Source organism: Corvus hawaiiensis, chromosome 34 (assembly GCF_020740725.1).
Source record: "Corvus hawaiiensis isolate bCorHaw1 chromosome 34, bCorHaw1.pri.cur, whole genome shotgun sequence".
Taxonomy (NCBI): Eukaryota; Metazoa; Chordata; class Aves; order Passeriformes; family Corvidae; genus Corvus; species Corvus hawaiiensis.
The window spans coordinates 46,172-67,525 of NC_063246.1; the positions used below are offsets into that span (position 1 = coordinate 46,172).

Genomic DNA, 21,354 nt, shown 5'->3' on the forward strand with positions numbered 1-21,354 from the left:
CGCACGGATTTTGGGGGGGGATTTAGGGGGATCGCGGGGATTTTAGGGGGGATCGCACGGATTTTGGGGGGGGGGGATTTGGGGACATCTCACGGATTTTGGGTGGTATTTTAGGGGGGATCGCACGGATTTTGGGGGGGCTTTAGGGGGGATCGCACGGATTTTGGGGGGGGTTAGGGGGGATCGCACGGGTTTTGGGGGGGATTTTAGGGGGATCGCACGGATTTTGGGGGGGTTTTAGGGGGGGATCTCACGGATTTCGGGGGGGATTTTAGGGGGGATCGCACGGATTTTGGGGGGGATTTTGGGGAGGTTTTGGGGGGATGGGTTTTAAGGGGGATCACACGGATTTTGGGGGGGGATTTAGGGGGATCGCGGGGATGTTGGGGGGGATCGCACGGATTTTGGGGGGGATTTTAGGGGGGATTTGGGGGACATCTCACGGATTTTGGGGGGGGGTTTAGGGGGGATCGCACGGATTTTGGGGGGGATTGCACGGATTTCGGGGGGGATTTGGGGGGGGATCGCACGGATTTTGGGGGGAGTTTTGGGGGGGATCGCACGGATTTTGGGGGGGTTTTAGGGGGGATCGCACGGATTTTGGGGGGGTTTTAGGGGGGATCGCACGGATTTTGGGGGGGGATTTAGGGGGGGATCGCACGGATTTTGGGGGGGATTTTGGGGGGGTTTGGGGGGGATGGGTTTTAAGGGGGATCACACGGATTTTGGGGGGGGATTTAGGGGGATCGCGGGGATTTTGGGGGGGATCGCACGGATTTTGGGGGCGGTTTTTAGTGGGATCGCACGGATTTTGGGGGGGGTTTTAGGGGGGATCACACGGATTTCGGGGGGGATTTTAAGGAGGATCGCACGGATTTCGGGTGGGATTTTAGGGGGGATCTCACAGATTTTGGGGGGGGGTTTTAGGGGTCGGGGGGGGGGGTCACTCACCATCCACCCCCCCCCTCGAGCAGCAGCTCCTCCAAGGTGGCCTCGAAGCGAACTTTTGGCCGCGCGTTTCCCCGCGCGCTGCAGCCGCTTCCAAACGCTCCCCATGGACCCCCCCCCCCCAAAAAAATCCCGACATGTCCCCCCCCCGTCCCCCCCACCCCGGGGGAAATTGGAGAGAGGGGGGAGGGGACGCTCTACACCCCTCCCCCCGCACCCCTCCCTCCCCCCCCCCCCCGGAGGGGGGGGGGGAGGGAGGGGGTGCGGGGGGAGGGGTGATGCCCCCCCCCCAATTTTTTAAATTTCAATTTTTAAAATTAATTCCGATTTTTTTTGGACCCTTTTTTTTTTTTTTCTATCCAGTCTTCTTCATCTCCGATTTTTCTATATCAGTTTTGGTTTGAAATTTTTATAATTCAATTTTTTTTTTTTGCCGATTTTTTTACGCCCCATTTCTTTTTAGAGCCGGTTATTTAAATTCCAAATTTTTTTAATGAATTGCAATTTTTTTGCCAATTTCTTTTAGGACTAATTTTTTTAAAGTCCAAATTTTTTAAATTCATTCCAATTTTTTTGCCAATTTTTTAAAGATCCAATTGTTTTTTATCGATTTTTTATGTCCAATTTTTTTTAGATGCAGTTTCTATAATTCCAAATTTTGAAATTAATTCCAATTATTTTTACCCAATTTTTTTTCTATCCAATTGTTTTTTATCGATTTTTTTATGTCCAATTTTTTTTTAGATCCAATTTTTATAATTCCAAATTTTTAAATTAATTCCACTTCTTTTTACCCAATTCTTTTTCTATCCAATTTTTTTCATATCCAATTTCTTTTTGGATCCAATTTTGTTAAAGTCCAAATTTTTAAAGTTAATTCAGATTTTTTTTGCCCGATTTTTTTTCTATCCAATTGTTTTTATCCAATTTTTTTCATATCCAATTTCTTTTTAGATCCAATTTTTTTAAATTCCAAATTTCTTAAATTAATTCCGATTTTTTTGCCCAAATTTTTTTCTATCCAATTTTTTTAACCCAATTTTTTAAATTCCATTTTTTTATATCCAATTCTTTCATATCATATTTTATACATCCAATTTTTTCATATCCAATTTTTTATATCAGGGGGGGGTTTTTCTTTATTTTTTAGAGTTTTTATATCCAATTCTTTATATATCCAATTTTTTTAGATATCCGATTTTTCTCTATCTCATTTTTTCTTATATCCAATTTTTGTCTACTGAATTTTTTTGTTAATAGCCCAGTTTTTTATATCCAATTTTTTTACATCCAGATTTTTTATATCGCATTCTTTTACAACGATTTTTGTTTATATCCAATTCTTTTTACTTCTTTTCTATCCCATTTTTTTATATCAATGTTTTTTACATCCAATTTCTTTCCTCCTCGCGCCTTTTTCACTCCCAGCCCTTCGACACCGAACCCTTCGCATCTCAAATCTCTCTTTTATCCCCATTTTCGGGGTCCCAGAACCCCCCGAAACACCCCAAAACCCCCCCAAACACCCAAAAACCTCCACAAACACCCCAAAACCCTCCCCAAACACCCAAAAACCTCCCCAAAACACCCCAAAACCCGCCCCCAAACATCGCAAAAACCTCTCCAAACACCCCCAAAAGCCCCTCAAAACCCCAAATCCCCCTCAACCCCCCAAACATCCCACAAACCCCCCAAACCACCCCAAAACCTCCCCATCCCCCCCTCAAACACCTCAACCCCCTCCCCAAACACCCAAAAGCCCCCAACCCCCCCCAACGTCCCCAAATACCCAAATTCCCCCAAAACCTCCCCAAACCCCCCTCAAACACCCCAACCCCTCCCCAAATACCCCAAAAGCCCCAACCGCCCCCCCAAAGGTCCCCAAATACCCCAAACCCCTCCCAAAATCCCCCTCAAACTCCCCAATGCCCTCCCCAAACATCCCAAATACCCCAAAGCCCCCCAAAACCCCCTCAAACACCCCAAAACCTCCCCAAACCCACTCTCAAACACCCCAACCCCCTCCCTAGACACCCCAAAAGCCCCCAAACCCCCCCAAACACCCAAATTCCCCCAAAACCTCCCCAAAATCCCCCTCAAACACCCCAACCCCCTCCCCAAACACCCCAAATACCCCAAAGCCCCCCAAAACCCCCCTCAAACACCCCAAAACCTCCCCATCCCCCCCAACCCCCCCAAACTCCCCAACCCCCTCCCCAAACACCCCAAAACCCCCCCAAACCCCCCCTCAAACACCCCAAAACCTCCCCAAACGTCCCCAAATACCCCAAACCCCTCCCCAAACCCCCGTCAAACACCCCAAAACCTCCCCATCCCCCCCCAACCCCCTCCCCAAACTCCCCAAATACCCCAAACTCCCCCAAACCCACCCTCAAACACCCCAACCCCCTCCCCAGACACCCCAAACCCCTCCCAAAACCCCCCTCAAACACCCCAAAACCTCCCCAAACGTCCCCAAATACCCCAAAGCCCCCCCAAAATCCCCCTCAAACACCCCAACCCCCTCCCCAAACACCCCAAAAGCCCCCCACCCCCCCCCCAAATAAAGCCTCCGCACGCGTTCCGGGGGGGCCCCCAGGGGCAGCGTTTATGGGGGGGGGGGGGGGGGGGGTTGGGATCCAGAGGAGATTCCGGAGCAGCTCCGGGGATGGGGGGAGGGGAGGGGTCTCAGGGTTTCGGGGGGGGCTGGGCCGTGCCGGGGGGGGGGTCCAGGGCCTGCAGCCCCCCCAGGGCGTCGGCGCAGGCCCGCACGAGCCCGCAGAGCTGCGCGCTGGCCTCGAGCGACGCCGTCCGGGGCAGCTCCTGCGCGGCCCAGAGCAGCTTCTGCAGCAGCGCCGCCCGCGCCGCCCCCACCGCGCCCCCCCCGGGGGATTCGGGGGGTCCGGGGGGTCCGGGGGGTCCGGGGGCAGCGCCCCGAAAAGCCGCGGCCGCCCCCTCGCAGTGCTCGGGCCGGGGGGCGGGGGGAGGGGCCCGCGGCTGGGGGAGGGGGAGGGAGAGAAAGGGGGGGGGAGTGAGAGGGGAGAGGGGGGAGGACACCCCCCCCCCCAAATCCTGAGCCCCCTCCCCAAATCCCTCCCCCAGAGCGCTCAAATTCCCCGCCCCTCCCTCTCCCAAATCTCCCATGCCCAGACCTCCCCTCCCCACCAATTTCCAGCCCCCCTCCCCCAGCCCCAATTCCAGACCCCCCCAGCCCCAATTCCAGCCCGCCCCCAGCCCCATTTCCAGCTCCTCCCCCCTCCCCCAGCCCCATTTCCAGCCCCCTCTCCCAGCCCCAATTCCAGACCCCCCCAGTCCATTTCCAGCCCCATTTCCAGCCCCCTCCCTCAGCCCCAATTCCAGACCCCCCCCCAGCCCCATTTCCAGCTCCAGCCCCCTCCCCCAGCCCCAATTCCAGCCCCCCCAGTCCATTTCCAGCCCCCCCCAGTCCATTTCCAGCCCCATTTCCAGCTCCCCTCTACCCCCCATTTCCAGCTCCCACCAGCCCCATTTCCAGCCCAATTTCCAGCCCCCTCCCCCAGCCCCAATTCCAGCCCCCCCAGCCCCATTTCCAGCCCCGCTCCCAGCCCCATTTCAGGCTCCTCCCCCCTCCCCCAGCCCCATTTCCAGCCCCCCAGCCCCATTTCCAGCTCCCTCCCTCCCCCAGCCCCCATTTCCAGCTCCCGCCCCCTCCCCAATTCCCGCTGAGCCCCCCCCGGCCGTACCGTGCCCCCCCCCGGGCCCCTCCGGGTCCTGGCAGGTCACACAGAGCAGCCGCTGCTCCTTGTCCTGCAGCAGAATCGTCTGGGGGGGGGCGGGGGAGGCACGGGGGGGTCACGATGGGCTGGGACCCCCTCCCCAAATTCTCCCGGTGGGGCCCGGGGGGGTCACGATGGGCTGGGACCCCCCTCCCCAAATTCCCCCCCATCCCACCCCCCCCCCTTGGCGTCTCCCTCTCCCATTTCCCGCCCCCCCCAAGTTCCCGGGGGGGGTCGCACCCCCATTCCCAATCCCGGGGGCTCCCAGCTCCTTCCCCCTCCCCCTCCCCCGTTCCCGACCCCTCCCCGTTCCCGAGGATCCCGGGGGGGTCCCGGGGGGGTCCCGGGGTGTCCCCTCGCCCCGCTCACCCCGCAGCGGGGGCAGGCGCTCCCCAGCATTCGGTAGCCCCGCAGCAGCAGCCCCCCCATGGCCCGGCTCGCCCGGTCCTGCCGCTCCCGCCGCGCCTCCGCCTCGTCCGCGCCTGGGGGGCACCGGGGGGGCCCGGTTACAAAACGGGGGGTCCCGGGAAGGGTCCCGGTGAACGGACACGGGAACGGGGGGGTTCCCCCAAGGGAGATCGGTGGTTCCGCGGTCTCTGGAGGGGGGAGGGCCGGGGAGGGGATCCCGGGAAGGTGCCGGTGGTGGGCGGGGGGGTCCCGGGGAAGGTGCTCAGTGCTGGGGGGCGGTCCCGGTCGCGGGTGGGAGTTGCAGGGGGGGGTTCCCGTTGGTGGGGGGGGGTCCCGGGGGGGATCCTGGGCTCGGGGGGTCCCGGCCGTTCCTCACCCCCGTTCAGCGCCATGGTCGCTCCGGAGACGGCGTCGCGGCGGAAGTGATGTCACAACCCCAATAACTCCGGGCAGAAACAGTGACGCGAGCTCGGGAAATAAGTTCCGGGCGCCAAAAAGGTTCCCACGGTCCGTGAGGAAAGTGGGGTCGAGTCCCCACCTTGCGGGGTAAATTTGCATAACCCCGCCATCCATCCGGCAATTTAATTGGCCGCTTGAGACCCCACTTTGCATGCGCCCCGCCCCCTGCAGAGATTTGCATATTCCGCGCGGGTTTTTAAACACGTCACCGGCGCTGCGCTCTGATTGGCCAGGGTTGGCCACGCCCACCGCAGACCCCGCCCCAGGAGGAGCCGGGCACGGAAATTCGGTGAAAACGTTTATTCTGCAGGAAAATGGAGCCGTGAGGCCCCGCCCGGGCAGGGCGGCCGGGGGCACTCGGAGGAAGCCCCGTACAAAAAGGGGGGGGCTGAGGCGGGGGGGGGACACGGCTCCGTCCGAGGCCGCCGCACCTGGAAGAGAGCAGAGAGGTGAGGGGGGCTGGGGGGGGCCACGGGGACACCCGGGGACACCGGGGGACACTCGGGGACACTCGGGGACACCCGGCCACGGGGACAACGCGGGCGCTGGGACGCGGCGGCTCCGGCGGCTCTGGCGGGACGGGGGGTCCCGGTGACGGGGAGGGGACGCGGCGGCGGCGGCGATGGCGACCCGGGGCACGTCTGACCTGACGCGGCGGCGGCGTCCGGGGGGCTGCGGGGCCACGGCAACGGCGGCAAGTCCCGGGGGGTCCGCGGCGATCCTGGGGGCGGGGGGGGAAAGGCCGTTACCGGGCGCCGGCAGCGCGGTGAGGCCCGGGCCGAGCTCCCGGCGCTGCCAACGCTCACCTCAGAAGGCGGAATAGCGCGCCCGCTCCCCGTAGGGATCCCGCTCGAAGCGCTGCATGTCGTAGAGGGACGCCCGGGCCACCGAGGAGACGGGCGACAGCTGCCCACGCTCGTACGTGTACGCCTCTCCGACGGTGCTGGCCGCGGCGGCCGTGCGGCGCAGGGGGCTCCTGTCCCGGGTGTAATACGTGGAGGACGCGGCGGCGGGCCGCGGCGGTGGCGGCGGCGGCGGCGACGGCGGCCGCCGCGCCCGGGGTGGGCAGCAGCGCTCGGTCGTACGCGTCTAAGGTGGTGGGGATGCGGCCGGCCATGGCCGTTGGTGGCGGCCATGGCCGAGGACTGGACCTGGGAGTACTGGGCGTACTGGGAGTACTGGGCCATGGTCTGCTCCGCGTAGGCGTCGTACGCCGAGGCCGTGGCGTAGGAGCGGACGCGGTAGCGCTTGTAGTAGTCGGCCATCCCGCCGTAGGCCTCATCGTAATACACGGTCTCCCCATAGCCCGCGGTGTAGGGAGTGCGCACGGCTCCGTACTGCTCATTATAGGCCTCGGCAAAGTCCGCCACTTGCCCCGGGCGATCGACCGGGCACTCCTTAGACCAGTGCCCCTCCTTCCCGCAGCGGTAGCAGCCGCTCTTGTCTCCCATCCCGGGCGCCGTCCGCAGCCGGCTGGTGGACAGCTGCACGCGCATCCGCTTGCCTTGGGGAGAGGGAGACGCGGCGTCACCCCCCGGCAGCGCGCCTGGCCCGACCCCAGAGCTTCGGGCACCGGGCCACGGGGTCCCTCAGAGCTGCACTCGACGCCAACACCGGGCCACAGAGACCCCCAGAGCTGCCCCCTGCACTGGCACTGTGCGGTCACACGGGCCTGGCACTGCACCGCGGGGTCCCCAAGGACCAGCCTTGGCACTGGCAACCTCTCATGGGACCCCTCAGAGTCCCCCTGGCACCATTGGGAGCCCCCAGAGTCCCCCTGGCACCACAGGGTCCCCCAGAGCCGGTACCGACATCGCGCCATGGGGTCCCCCAGAACTGTCCCAGGCACTGCACCACCCCTCGGGGACCCCCAAGAGCCACCCCCGGCACCGTGAGACCACCAAGGGTCACCGTTGGCACCGTGGGATGTTCCCTGGGAAGAGCCCACGAAGGGGCCCAGCAAAGGGCCTGGGGACCTGAGGCCCAGCTGGGTGAGGGACACTTGGGGACACAGCAGGAGGTGACAAGGCCCAGAGTTTCCTGTGTACAGACTGGAGGGATAAAAGCCCCGGGGCTCCTTTGTGCAGGGTCCCTGTCAGAGGCACAAACTGCAGCTGTTATTTTGTTTTCCAGTTCTTTAATTATTGCACCAACGTTAAATTATTCCAAGGATCACGACAGCTGAGGCTGTGATGGGAAACCTGGGCTGCAGCCGGTGGTCCATGGGACCCCCCAGAAATGGCACCAGCACCACAGCACAGGGACCCCGAGAGTCCCCACCAGCACCACAGGGCCCTCAGGAGGTGGCACCGGCCCAGGGGACCCCTGAGAGCCACCCCTGGCATTGCTGAGGGCAGGTAGTGACAGGAACCGCCGGGGTGGGCACCAGCGCCCGCAGACCACGGGGGAGCGGCGGTTCCAGGCAGGCGTTGGGGCCAACGGGAGCCAACAGGACACGGTGCTGGCTCCCAGCCCCATTTCCCCCCAAAATCCAGCAGCACAGGGACAGCACCGATCCCGCGGGGAGGCCCCAGGGGCCAGGCGTGCCTCGAACCAACCGGCTTGGGGCAAACGCTCCAGAATTTCTACAAACCCGGCGCTGTGGAGCCGCTCTGCCCCGACGCGGAGCTGCCGCGGTGCCCCCAGGCCAGGCAAGGGCACAGGGACAGTGCTTGGCACCACGGGCTCCCCAGAGCCAAATTCCGGAGCTCCGCGATGAGAAGAGGCTCCGAACGCAGCGCCAACCACTGAGGGCGGCCGGTAACACCGAAATCGGGCAAAATTCTCCCGCATCAGAACCTCCCCGTGCCCCCTCCCAGCCTGGCGCTCCCCGAGCCCTCAGCTCACCTTGGAACTCGGTGTTGTCCAGCCCCCGGATGGCCTCCACGGCGTCCTCGGCCCGCTCCATGTGCACGAAGGCGTAGTCCTTGACGATGTCGCACTCGATGACGGGGCCGTACTCCTCGAACTTGGCGCGCAGCTCCAGGTTGGTGCAGGCGGGGCTGATGTTGCCCACGTGCAGCTTGGTGGAGGCCTTGCTCTTGTTCTTGCTGGCCTCCACGTTGATGCAGACGCCGTGCAGCTTGTGGTGGTGCAGGTTGCGGATGGCGTCCTCGGCCGCCGTCTTGTCCTCGATGTGCACGAAGCCGTAGTTCTTGATGATGTCGCACTCCAGCACCTTCCCGTACTGCTCGAACAGCGAGCGGATCTCCTGCTCCGTCGCCTCCCGCGGCAGGTTCCCGATGAACAGCTTCACCATCGCGACCCGCCTGAGAGGTGGCAGGGAAGGGGCGGCTCGGTGAGACCCTCCCCACACCATCCCCGCTGAAGGGTCGGAGCCGCTCCGGGGAGGGGGGAAAGCGATGGGAAAGGTTCCCCCCACCTTTCATAGATCCTCCGCCGGCTGATTCCGGATGGGAGCCCCCACCCCAAAAATCGGACGAGGGGGCTGTGCCCCCCCAGGGCACCCTGAGGTTGAGACTCCTCTCAGGGGAGACCCCTCCCCCGGGCCCGGGTTTCTCACAAAGAGCCGGGAAAGCTTCAGGCCCCGGCAAATCCCGAGCACGGTTGTGCTCCGTGAGCCCCCAGGCTATGAAGGGGGACCCAGCTCTCCCCCAGACCTCACCCCGCTCAGATCCCGGCTCCGAAGCCCCCTCCCGGCTCCTTCCCGAGGCCGCGGGAACCCGTCCCGTCCCTCCCCACAAACGGCAGGGCCCCAGCCCCGTCCCCGCTCCCCCCCAGCCCGTCCCGGTGCCCTCCGTGTCCCCCCCGGGCCCCGCCGAGTCTCACCGCGCCCCCCCCTCGCACCGGCACTCGATGACGGCAACAAAATGGCGGTGGCCGCCTCACGCGGGGCCACGCCCTCCCCGCGCGCTGATTGGCGGAGAGCGGCGCGACGGCGCCACGCGATTGGCCGAGGTTCCGCGAGGCCCCGCCCAGTGGCGGCGCGGACGGCGTCAGGCACAAAGCGCTCCCGCCCTCGCGGCGGCCAATGGGGAGCGGCGGCGCACCGGAAGTGAGGGGAGAGGCGGGGCCTTCGGGGCACGTGACGGCAGCGCCGGCCAATCGGGGCGCGGGGGAGGGGCGTGGCCTGGCGGCGCCGCGGAGCCGGGAGGGTCCGAGCCGGGGGGGCCGGCACCGAGCGGGACCGAGCGGCACCGAGCGGCACCGAGCGGGACCCACCGGAACCGGGACAGGCAGCGACCGCCCCCACCGGCACCGGGACCGACTGGAACAGGCCAGGGGCCGGGACCGATCGGCCCCACCGACACCGACCGGGAAAGGAACAGCGACCGCCCGTCCCCACCGGGACCGAGCGGCAGCGGACGCGGAACTGAGACCGAGCGCACCGGCACAAGGACCTAGCGCTCTCACCGGTGTCCCGCAGCCACCGGGAGCGGCCGGGTGTGGCCCCGCCCCTCAGCATCAGCCACGCCCCGTTGTTTGCCGCGCCCCTTCCCGCTGGCCCCGCCCCGCCATGTCCCACGCGGTGCTGCTGCTGCGGCGGCTCCGGGACCGACACCGGCACCGGCACCGGGACAGCGATGAGGAGCGGGACCGGGACCGGGATAGGGACAGCGATGAGGAGCAGGACCAGGACCGGGAGCGGGCCCAGGACCTTGACTGGGACCGAGATCAGCACCGGCACCGGGACGAAGACCACGACGGGGACCGCGATCAGGACTGGGCTCAGCACCAGCACCACGACCCGCACCCCGCACCCGCACCCCGAGGCTCCCTCCCCGCACCCTCGGGCGCTCCCCTCGCCCCATCCCCGTCCCCGAGCCCCCGCCGCGGCCGCCGCCGCCGCCGCCCGTACCCGGCGCAGCGCATTTACCGGGTGCGCTGCTCCTTCCTGGAGCTGAGCGACGAGCAGGCGCTGCGGCGCTGCCGCCTGGACCGGGCGGCCATCGCCGCTCTGTGCCGGGAGCTCGGCGCCGACCTGCAGAGCCTCACTGGCCGCAGCCACGCGCTGCCCGTGGCCGTCAAAGTCACCTCGGCTTTAGCCTTCCTGGCCTCGGGCTCCTTCCAGACCGCGTCGCGCCTCAGCACGGGCATCAGCCAGTCGGCCATGTCCAACTGCCTGGCGCAGTTCCTGGCGGCGCTGCAGCGGCGGGCGCCCCGGTACATCGCCTTTCCGCCGCCGCCCGCGCCCCCCGGCGACCCCCCGGCGCTGCCCGGGGTGCTGGGCTTGGTGGGCGCCATGCACGTGGCGCTGCGGGCGCCGGCCGACAACGAGCCCATGTTCCGCAACGCCGCCAACTTCCACTCCATCAACATGCAGGTGGTGTGCGACCGCCACGGAGCCATCACCAACGTCGTGGCCAAGTTCCCGGGGTCGTGCCCCAACGCCGCCGTCCTCGAGAACTCGGCCCTGGCGCGGCTCATGGAGGGCAGCAGGCCGGAGGGGGTCTGGCTGCTGGGTGAGGGGGGTTTGGGGGTCCCAGGGTGGGGGTGGTCCTGGGGAACTCGGCCCTGGTGGGGTTCATGGAGGGGACTCAGCCGGAGAGGGTCTGGCTGCTGGGTGAGGGGGGTTTGGGGGTGAGGGGGGTTTGGGGAGCTCGGCCCTGGTGGGGTTCATGGAGGGCAGCAGGCTGGAGGGGGTCTGGCTGCTGGGTGAGGGGGGTTTGGGGGGGGTGTCCTGGGGGTTTGGGGGTGTGCTGGTGGGGGTCCCACAGATGTCTCAGCGTGGGGACGATGCTGAGGAACTCGGCCCTGGTGTGGCTCATGGAGGGAAGGGTGAAGGGGGTTCTGGGGGGTCTCGGGAAGATGGGGGTGACCCTGGGGGTCTGGGCTTACCATGGGGGTTTGGGGGTGACTCTGGGGTGACCCTGGTGCTCTGGGGGTGACCCTGGGGCTCTGGGGGTGACCCTCGTGCTCTGGGGGTGACTCTGGGCTGACCCTCATGCTCTGGGGGTGACCCTGGGGCTCTGGGGGTGACCCTCGTGCTCTGGGGTGATCCTGGGGCTCTGGGGGTGACTCTGGGGTGACTCTGGTTCTCTGGGAGTGACCCTGGTGCTCTGGGGGTGGTCCAGTGCTCTCCCTACCACCCCCTCACCCTTTCTGCCCGCAGGGGACCGCACGTACCCGCTGAAGCCGTGGCTGCTGACGCCGATCTCGGGCCCGCGGGGCGCGGCCGAGCTGCGCTACAACGCGCTGCACGCGCGGACCCTCGACCCCCTGCGCCGCACGCTGGGGCTGCTGCGCCGCCGCTTCCGCTGCCTGGCGGGCGGGGGGCTCCAGTACAGCCCCCCCAAGGTCTGCCAGATCTTCCTGGCCTGCTGCATCCTGCACAACATCGCCCTGCGCCGCCGCGTCCCCCTCGAGCCCCCCGAGGGGCTCCCGCCCGCCCCGGGACACCCCGAGCCCCCCCCGCAGCCGCCGCCCCCGCCCGGGCCGGGGTCCCGCGAGGGACGGGCGGTGCGGGGCCAGGGTGGTGCAGCAGGTCCGGGAGGGGCTGGGCTGAGGCGTGGGGGGGCTTCGAGGCCTTGGTGGGGGGTGAGCTGTGATTTGGGGGGGTCCTGAGTTTTCTGTGGGGTCCTGACCCGTGGTTCAGGAGGGCTCTGAGCTCTTTGGGGGGGCCTTGAACCCTGATTTGGGGGGCTCTGAGCCCTTTGGGGGGCCTTGAACCCTGAGTTGGGGGGCTCTGAGCCCTTTGGGGGGGCTTTGAACCCTGATTTGGGGGCTCTGAGCCCTTTGGGGGGCCTTGAACCCTGATTTGGGGGGCTCTGAGCCCTTTGGAGGGGCCTTGAACCCTGATTTGGGGGGCTCTGAGCCCTTTGGGGGGGCTGGTATCTGGTTTTGGGGGGCTCTGAGCCTCTGGAGGGGCTCGAACCCTTGGTGGGGGGGGTCCATCGCTCTGGGGGGGGTCCTATTTCCACCCTTTGGTCCCTCAGTTCGGTCCTTCAGCCGTGTCCGTGCTCGTTTTGGGGCAAATAAACATCTTTTGTTCAACTCTTCAGTGCCCCACGGTGTTTTGGGGGGTGGGGGGGAGTGCGGGTCACTTGGGACCCTCCCCCGGGGGATTTTGGGGGTCCTTAGCGTGTCCCCGTGTGCGAGATGAGCCCCCTGACGCCTGCAGCACCCGGACCCCCCCCCATGGGAAAACCGATTTTGCCCCCCTGGGGACCCCCAAAACCCCCTTGGGGACCCCCCAAAACCCCACTGCATCCCAAAGTGCTCCCCTTCCCCACCGCCGCGTTCCCAAAAGCGCCCTAAGCGCTCTAAAACCCTTCCGGACCCCCAAAATCCCCCCAAAACCCCCCAAATTCCCCTCTCGGGCCCCTTCCGGCCCCCGCGCCGTTGCCATGGCGACAGAACGCCGGAAGTGGCGCTACCGCCAAACCCTTCCCCCGCGGTGCGGCCGCATCCGGTCCCGCGCCAAAACGGGTCCGTCGCGCCGCAGTGACGCGCGGGCGGTTCCGGGGCCGGAGTCCGCGGCCATGGCGTCGCCGGCGGCCGCCGGGAGCAGCTGCCGGGTCGGGACCCCCGGAACGGGACGGGGACCGGGGGGCTCGGGGGCTCGGGGAGTCGGGGAAGGGGGCACGGAGCGGCTCTGGGAGCCGGGGAACGGAGGACGTGCTGTTTGGGGGTGCAGAGCTCCGGGCACGGGAGTTCTCGGGGTGCCAGATCCTTTCCGCGGCACTTTTGGGGGTGCAGAACCCTTCCCGGGGGGGGTTCGGAGGTTCGGGACGGCGTGAAAAGCACTTTTAGGGGTGCTGCATCCCATGGGGAGCACTTTTGGGGGGTGCAGGAGCCTTCGCAGGGCGGGTTTGGGGGTTCAGAGCCTCATGAGCGGCGGGTTTGGGGCTGCGGGATCCCTTCCCCAGCACTGTCAGGGCATTTCTGCGGCTTCACGTCTCCCTTTCCCCCCATTTTCGGGGTGCTGACCCCCTTTTTACCCCCCAATTTTGAGACGCCGCCACTTCCCCCCCCATTTTTTGCTGTGTTTACCCCCGTTTCCCCCACATTTTTGAGGCGCTGACCCCCTTTTTACCCCCACCCCCCCCCCCAGTTTTGAGGTGCCGGCACTCCCCCACCCCCATTTTTGGAGCGTTTTAGCCCATTTTTGGGGGCGCTGACCCCCCCGTTGTGCCCCCAGCTGGAGTTCGCGGTGGCAGATGAGCTGCCAGGGCCTGTGCCGATGCCTGTGCGGGCAGCGCTGGACGCGGCCCCCGGTGAGACCCCCGACCTCACCCCGACCCCGGGGACACCCCCCAGAGCTTTGGGGGGACCCCCCGACACCCCCGTGTGCCCCCCCAGACGTGAAGCTGCTGGAGCTGCGGCCCCAGGAGCAGTCGGTGCTGGTGGAGACGACGGTGGCGGCCGAGCGAGTGCGGGAGCTGCTGGAGAATTCGGGGTGCAGGGCCGTGCTCAAGGGCATGGGGGGCTCCCCCGAGGGTGAGAGGGGCTTTGGGGGGCTCCTGGAGGGGTTGGGGGGAGGTCACAGAAGTGTTTTGGGGGGGTTTGGGGGATCTTGGGATTGTCTTGGGGAGGGTCCTGGGGGATTTGGGGGGTCCCAGAGGATTTGGGTGGTCCTGGGGGGGAGGTTTTGGTGTCCTTGGGTGGGATTTAGGATCAGTTTTGGGGGGGAAGTTTTGGGGTCCCTGAGGTTGTTTTTGTGCTGGGGGGGAGTTTGGGGTGCCGGACCCTGACGTGTCCCCATCCCCCCCCTCCAGCTCCCCCCGGGGGGGGCGGCGGTGGCGGCGCTGGGGGGTCCCGGGGGGGTCCGGGGGCTGGTCCGGTTCCTGCAGCTCTCACCCGGCCGCTGCCTCGTGGACGGGGCCGTGTCCGGGCTCCCCCCTGGTCCCCACGGGCTCCACATCCACGAATTCGGGGACCTCTCGGACCCCTGTAACAGGTAACGGGGGCGGGGGGGCTGGGGAGGGGGCTGGGGGAGGGAGTGGGGACCCCCAGTTTCACCCCCATGTCCCATCTCCCCACCCCCACCCCAAAACAGCTGCGGGGGCCACTTCGACCCTGACGGGGAGACCCACGGGGGCCCCCAGGACCAGCACAGGGTGAGCTGGAGGGAGTTTGGGGGGAATACAGGGGGGTTTCGGGGATCTCTGAGAAGTTTCAGAGGGTTTGGGGGGGTCTTGGAGGGGTTTGGGGGGGCAATGAGGGGTCTGGGGGGGCTCTCTGAGGGATTTCTGGAGGGTTTTGTGGGGCTGGGAGGGGTTTTGGGGGGGGGATATGGGGGTGTCTGGAGGGTTTGGGGGGCAGTAGGGGGTCCCTGTGGGGTTGGGGGGAGCTCAGTGCATTTTGGGGGGCTCCTGACCCCCGCTGCCCCCACCCAGCACGCCGGGGACCTGGGCAACATCTGGGCGGACGCCGAGGGCCGAGCGCGGTTCCGAATTGAGGACACGCGGCTGAAGGTGGGAATTGGGGCCAGGGGGGGCCCTGGGGGGGGTCCTGGGGGGTTCTCCCCTCCCAGAGCTGCACCCCGGGGCCGGTGGGGGGGGTCTGACCCCAAACTGGGGGGGTCCAGGCTGTGCCCCATGAGCGGGGAGGGTCTGACCCCAATTCCCTGGAGGGGGGTGGGGGGTCTGTGCCCCCCATAATTTGGGGTGGGGGGGGTCTTTGGGGGGGTTCTGACCCTTCCAATTCCCCCCCCCCCCCCCCAGGTCTGGGACATCATCGGCCGCTCCGTGGTGGTGGCCGAGGGCGAGGACGACCTGGGCCGGGGGTCGCACCCGCTGTCCCGCGTCACCGGCAACTCGGGGCCGGGGTGAGTGCTGGGGGGCTCCGGGGAGGGGGCTTAGGGGGTGTGTCTTTGGGGGGTTACCTCCCCTGACCCCCCCGTGTCCCCAGGCTGGCCTGTGGCGTGGTGGCCCGCGCGGCCGGGCTCTTCAGAACCCCAAACGCGTCTGTTCCTGCGACGGCGTCACCCTCTGGGAGGAGCGCGACCGGAGCCACGGGACCCCCCCGGGGACCCCCAGCCCCCACCTCTAGGAGCCTCCCCCCCCCGGGACCAAATAAACGCCCCTCGCTCTGCAGCAGCTGCGGGTCTGGGGGGGGCGACCCCCGAAATGCGGCGGCTCCTTTAAGGGGGGGGCGTGGTCTAAGGGGAGCGGAGGCGGCGGGGGCGTGGCTTGATGGGAGATGGGCGGGGCTAACACGGCGGGAAAAGAGCGGGCGGGGCGGTGCGCACGGCGCGCAGGCGCGCTGAGGCGGGGCGGTGCGCACGGCGCGCAGGCGCGGTGAGGCGGGGCGGTGCGCACGGCGCGCAGGCGCGCTGAGGCGGGGCGGTGCGCACGGCACGCAGGCGCGCTGAGGCGGGGCGGTGCGCACGGCGCGCAGGCGCGGTGAGGCGGGGCGGTGCGCACGGCGCGCAGGCGCGGTGAGGCGGGGCGGTGCGCACGGCACGCAGGCGCGCTGAGGCGGGGCGGTGCGCACGGCGCGCAGGCGCGCTGAGGCGGGGCGGTGCGCACGGCACGCAGGCGCGCTGAGGCGGGGCGGTGCGCACGGCGCGCAGGCGCGCTGAGGCGGGGCGGTGCGCACGGCGCGCAGGCGCGCTGAGGCGGGGCGGTGCGCACGGCACGCAGGCGCGCTGCGCACGGCACCGCCCCCGCCGCCCTCAGGAGCCGCCGCCATTTTGAAGTCACCGCCGCCGCCGCCGCTCCCGGTCGTCCCCGCTCCGCTCCCCCCCACCGATCCCCGGCGCGATGCGTCCCGGCATTAAACTCTTCGTGGGCAACGTCCCCGAGGAGGCGTCGGCGGAGGAATTGAGCGAGCTGTTCGCCGGAGTCGCGGGGCCGGTGCTGGGCGTCGCCCTCATGAAACAGTTCGCCTTCGTGCACCTGCGGGACGAGGCGGCGGCCGCGCGCGCCATCTCGCAGCTCAACGGGCACCAACTGCACGGCCGCCGCATCGTGGTGGAGCCGTCCCGGCCGCGCCCCACCAACACCTGCAAGATCTTCGTGGGGAATGTGTCGGCCGCGTGCACGAGCGGGGAGCTGCGCTCGCTCTTCCAGCAGTACGGTCCCGTGGTGGAGTGCGACGTGGTGAAAGGTACCGGACCCGCCGCCGGGGCCGCGCGGCCCCCGCCGAGCTCGGCCCGCGCCGCCGGGTGATCCGTGGCACCCGAGTTCCGTCCGACTGCGGCGTCGCTCCCGCCCGGACCCCGGCGCGGCCCGGGCTGGTGGAACGGGGGGCGAGGGGGGGGTTCTGGCCGCCTCCCCCCTGCCCCGAGCGGGGCCGTGCGAGCCCGAGTGAGCTCCCGTAACCCCCCTGCTGCCAGCCACGTCCTCCTCTATCGCCTCTGCCTGCCCCGGCCGGGGCGGTGCGGGCCTGTGTGGGCGGTCCAGACCCCTTAACCCCCCCTCTGGTAACCACATGTCTTCGATCGCTTCCCCCAGGCTCAGGTGGGGCTGTGCGAGTCCCTGTGGGTGGCCCTGACCCCCTAACTCCCCCGATAACCCTCCTCTAGCCAACCTCGTGCTCTGCCACTGCTTCCCCAAACCCCAGGTGGGGCCATGTGAGCCCGTGGGGGCTCTCCAGCCCCCTCAATCTCCACATTATCCCTTCTCCAGCCAATCTTGTCCTCCATCGCCTCTACCCACACTCCTGAACGCCCCATAACCCCCCTTCCTGGCAGCTTTGTTCTCTGCTGTCATCTCCCCCAGCCCCAGGTGGGGCTGTGGGAGTTCCTCTGGGCTCTCCAGACCCTTCCCCACTCCTTGAACTCACTGGGAACCCCCTTCCAGGCAGCCACATCCTCCATCAGCACCCCCAGCTCCAGGTGGGGTGACCTCCCTGCCCGCTGCTGCCACCTCTATGACCAAATCACCCCCAGGCCACGGCCTGGTCTCCACAGACGTGCTTGGACACTGAGCTGGGACGTGCACAGAACACACCATGAAACCCTCAGGGGGCTCAATGGCTTCGCATTGGGGACCCCAGCACAGCCTGATGGTGTCACCCACCTCCCCCTGACCCTGCTGTCACCTCATCCCCACTCACCCGACCCTGGAGTCCCGGTGATGTCCCCGCGGCGCCTGTGTCCCCTGCCCACAGGAGGGGGATGTTGTTCCTCTGCTCTCCTGTCCCAGGTCGCAGCCACCAGCACAGCTCGGGGCAGAGCCTGCCCCGCGTCCCCTCAGGCTCGGGGGTGCCACGGCCACCGCAGGGGGTGGCAGCAGGGCTGGGGGGACACGGAGGGGACATCCCCTCTTTGGGCTGCCAGAACGGGACATGTGGATGTGGGACAGGAGCCAGGAGGGCAGGATGGCAGAGGGGGGTACACAGGAGAGGGTGGCACGGCGCTGATGCTCAGAGGTCTGGGATGGGTTTGCTTGGCCAGTGATGCTCCCAGCACAGCACACACCCTCGGGGGGGGTTGTCGCTGGTTCCGGTGGTCTCGGTCTGTGACTGCAGGGGAAACACCACGGGGTCGTTGCCCTCCTGCCCTGTGCCGGCCCCAGACCCGTCGTGCCACGGGGATGACCCCCTGACCACCATGGGGGCATCCAGCCCCCAAACCCGCTGGGCCAAGTGCTCAGGCGGCCACCAGAGCTGCCACCAGGTCCTGCTTCCCTGCTCCTTGCTGTCCTCAGACGCCTCTGCGCTGCCGAGCCGCGGTTGTGCCGCGTGGCGCCGGCTCCTCGCCACGGCCTGGCGCTCACGGGGGGGTGCTCAGGCCCTTCCCTCCCCTCCTTCCCCCTTCTCCCTCCTCTTCCCCTCTGTCCTTCTTAACTCCCTGTTCCCTTCTCTGTCCTTGTCTTTCTCTCTCTCCCCCGTTCTCTCCCCTCTTTCTCTCCCTGCTCTGTCCCTGTCCCGCTCTCTGTGCTGGCGCCGGTTCTCTCAGCTTTGCTCCGCTCACTGCCAGGATGTCCCAGCTGAGCCCACGGTGCTGGCACTGCCAGCCCAGCCCGGGCCCTTGATCCCCATGTGCCAGGGAGGGGTGGGGAGGGGCTCACAGGAGGCAGAAACTGGGGGGACACGGAGGGAGCCAGGCGGGCTGGGGGAGGCCGCGAGCTGGGGACGCAACCAAACGAGCGTGGGGCAGAGCTGACAGTCGTGGTCGTGTCTTCGCCGGCGAGCGGGGCCGGCAGCGCCGTCCTGGGGCCGGCAGTGCCCGTCCTGCGCCCGTCCCGCTGCCGCCGCATGGCTCGTTAGCGCCGGCTCCTGTAACGAGTTGTGTTTTCTCCCCTCACTGCTCTCTCTGCTGCTTTGTCAGACTATGCCTTTGTGCACATGGAGAACGAAGCCGATGCTAAAGTTGCCATCGAAAACCTAAATGGGAAGGAGGTGAAGGGGCGCCGGGTGAACGTGGAGCTCTCCACCAACGTGCAGAAGAAGGGCACGGGCCAGGCCCCGCCGCCCGCCCTCGGCGTCGACAAGACCAAGCGCATCGGCCTCGAGTACCGCGAGAAGTTCCAGCCCAAGATCGAGGGCTTCGACCAGCAGCGCCGGGCGGCCCGACGCCGCCATCCCCCCGGCCACAGGCGCTGGCTACGCCGCCATCCCCTCCCTGTACGATTACCAGCAGCGCTTCGGCGCCAAGTACGACACCTTTGAGGCGCAGCCCCGGCCCGCCTCCCCCTCCTACTTCAGCAGGGACCGCAGCCCGCTGCGGCGCTCGCCCACCCGCGCCGGCTACGCGGCGGTGACGCTCCCCATGACGGCACAGCCGGCCGCCTACCGCGCGCAGCCCTCAGCCTCGCTGGGGGCCGCGTACCGCGCCCAGCCCTTGGCCTCCCTGGGCGTGGCGTACCGCGCGCAGCCCACCACGGGCCAGGCCGCCGCCTACCGCGCGCAGCCCTCGGCCTCGCTGGGCAGCTCCTACCGCTCCCAGCCCTCAGTCGGCTCCCTGGGCGCCACGGGCGCTCAGCCCGCCGCCGCCAACTCCCTCGGCTCCTACGGCGCGCAGCCCCCCGCCGCTGCCGCCTCGTACGGCGCGCAGCCCGCCGCCGCCAACTCCCTCAGCTCCTACGGTGTCCAGTCCGCCGCCCTGGCCTCCTCCTACGGCGCCCAGCCCTCCTCGGGCTATTCGGCTGGCTACAGCGCCCCGCCCGCCATCGCGGCGTACGGCGCCCAGCCCACCGCCGGCTCCGCCGGCTCCTACAGCACCCAGGCCGTGGCCGTGCACGTGGCGTCCTACGGTGCCCAGCTGGCCACAGGCTCCTACGGTGCCCAGCCCGTGGATGGCCACGCTGGCTCCTACGGCGCCCAGCCCGGTGCCGCACTGTCCGCCGGCTACAGTGCCCAGGCCGTGGCGGTACACGCCAGCTCCTACAGTGCCCAGGCCGTGGCTGGTCACGCCGCCGCTGCCTACCAGCCCGTGGCCGGCCACTCAGCCTCCTACGGCGCCCAGCCTGCGCTGTCCGCCTCCTACGGCGCCCAGCCCACCGTGGGCCACTCGGCGTCGTATGGCGCCCAGCCCGCGTCGGGCCTGCCCGCGTCCTACGGCAGCCAGCCCGCGGCCGCTGCGCTCCCCGCCGGCTACGGCGCGCAGACGGGCTCCTCGCTGGCCGCGTCCTACGGCAGCCAGGCCGCCGTCGCTGCCGCCTCCTACAAGGCGCAGGCCTCCGCCCCGCTGACGGCCACGTACCGGGCCCAGGCCTCCGGCGCCATGGCGGCCTCCTACCCGCCGCAGCAGCCGTCCTCCTCCGCGCTGGCGGCCGCGTACCGAGCCCAGCCGGGCAGCGCCTACGACGGGCCGAGCCAGCTGGGGGCAGCCGGCGGGCTCCTACCTGGGCCTGGCGCAGGCCGCCGCCGCCGCACCGCCCTACGAGCGCACCCGCCTCTCCCCGCCTCGCAGCACCGCCTACGACGACCCGTACAAAAAATCGTCCTCTCTGGCTAAAAGGTACGGTGCCGGGCGGGGCACCGATCCCCACCCCTGCCTCCCGCTGCTCGCCGGTTCGCCGGGCTCCGGCGCACTGCTCGCGGCTTGACCGGTGCCGCGCAGCACCGGCGTGGCTGGCTATCGCCCGGCGCGGTGGGCGCCATGGCTCCGCTCACGCCGCACAGATCCCGGGGAGGGGACAGGGCTTGGTGTGGGTGGGGGAGGTGGTGGCACGCGGCGGGCCCTCCGCGGTGTCCGGTGTCCGATCCCGTCCTGCACCGGCTTTGCCCGTCGCGGTGCGTCCCCGGGCAGGACGCGGTGCTGCCGCCGGCGGCGGATCCAGGTGCCGTCCCCCCAGGCTGACCCCCGTCTCTTCTCTCGCCCAGGTACGGCTCCGAGCGCCGTCTGTCCGAGCTGGCCGATTACCGGCGCTTAGCGGACTCGCCGCTGGCGTACCGCCGCTCGCCCCACCAAGTCCCCGCTGGACTACCGCCGCTTGCCGGACGCGCACACCGAGTACACCCGCTACTCGGGCGGCTACGGCGACTACCTGCCCGCCGCCCGCGTCCACTCGGGCTACCAGCGCCGCCTCTGAGCTGGCCACGGCCCCGCTTGCCGCCCCACCGGGGCACGGACGGTTCTTTTTCAGCTGATTTTTTCTGGTTTTGCTGTTTTGAGATTTTTAGAAGGTTCCGCGGTTACGGTTGGCAGTGGCCGCGCGGCTCAGCCCCCGCTGGCGCTTGGTGCCGGTTCATGACCCGCCAGCAGTTGCGGCCGTGTGGCTCAGACTCTTTTATACCACGAGTTGTCCCATTTTTTTGGGCAGATTCCCCGTTTCCAGCGTCAGGCCCAGCACGGTGCCAGGGTTTTTTTATGACTGTAAATAAACGCTGGGGTCTGCTCCGGTTCCCAACGCCTCCTGCCTGGTTCTTTCCCAGTCCCGGGGGCCCAGTCCCGCCCCTGGGGACGCTTCCCAGTGCCACCATCACCAAC

The 21,354-nt window shown here is 67.3% G+C and overlaps 4 protein-coding genes across 4 annotated transcripts; 2 read left to right on the forward strand and 2 right to left on the reverse strand.

Moving 5' to 3' along the window:
• Nucleotides 1-3,636: 3,636 nt before the first annotated feature.
• Nucleotides 3,637-5,866, reverse strand: ZNRD2 (zinc ribbon domain containing 2). Its single transcript, XM_048289956.1, is given in 5 exon segments — nt 3,637-3,807; nt 3,809-3,945; nt 4,671-4,749; nt 5,073-5,185; nt 5,488-5,866. Coding segments are annotated over 5 exon segments (516 nt in total). The 5' UTR covers nt 5,504-5,866.
• Nucleotides 5,867-6,222: 356 nt separating this feature from the next.
• Nucleotides 6,223-11,060, reverse strand: LOC125318986 (RNA-binding protein 4B-like). The gene is given in 6 exon segments (XM_048289951.1): nt 6,223-6,291; nt 6,377-6,581; nt 6,583-6,693; nt 6,695-7,074; nt 8,418-8,839; nt 10,408-11,060. Coding segments are annotated over 5 exon segments (1,668 nt in total). The 5' UTR covers nt 10,959-11,060; the 3' UTR covers nt 6,223-6,291; nt 6,377.
• A 1,911-nt stretch (nt 11,061-12,971) lies between these two features.
• On the forward strand, nt 12,972-15,568 carry CCS (copper chaperone for superoxide dismutase). Its single transcript, XM_048289953.1, is given in 9 exon segments — nt 12,972-13,048; nt 13,672-13,747; nt 13,833-13,982; nt 14,253-14,430; nt 14,530-14,590; nt 14,870-14,947; nt 15,197-15,300; nt 15,384-15,421; nt 15,424-15,568. Coding segments are annotated over 9 exon segments (822 nt in total). The 5' UTR covers nt 12,972-13,012; the 3' UTR covers nt 15,525-15,568.
• Nucleotides 15,569-16,117: 549 nt separating this feature from the next.
• Nucleotides 16,118-21,269, forward strand: RBM14 (RNA binding motif protein 14). The gene is given in 6 exon segments (XM_048289950.1): nt 16,118-16,583; nt 18,751-18,989; nt 18,991-20,244; nt 20,246-20,382; nt 20,748-20,826; nt 20,828-21,269. Coding segments are annotated over 6 exon segments (2,184 nt in total). The 5' UTR covers nt 16,118-16,237; the 3' UTR covers nt 20,957-21,269.
• The last annotated feature ends 85 nt before the right edge of the window (nt 21,270-21,354 follow it).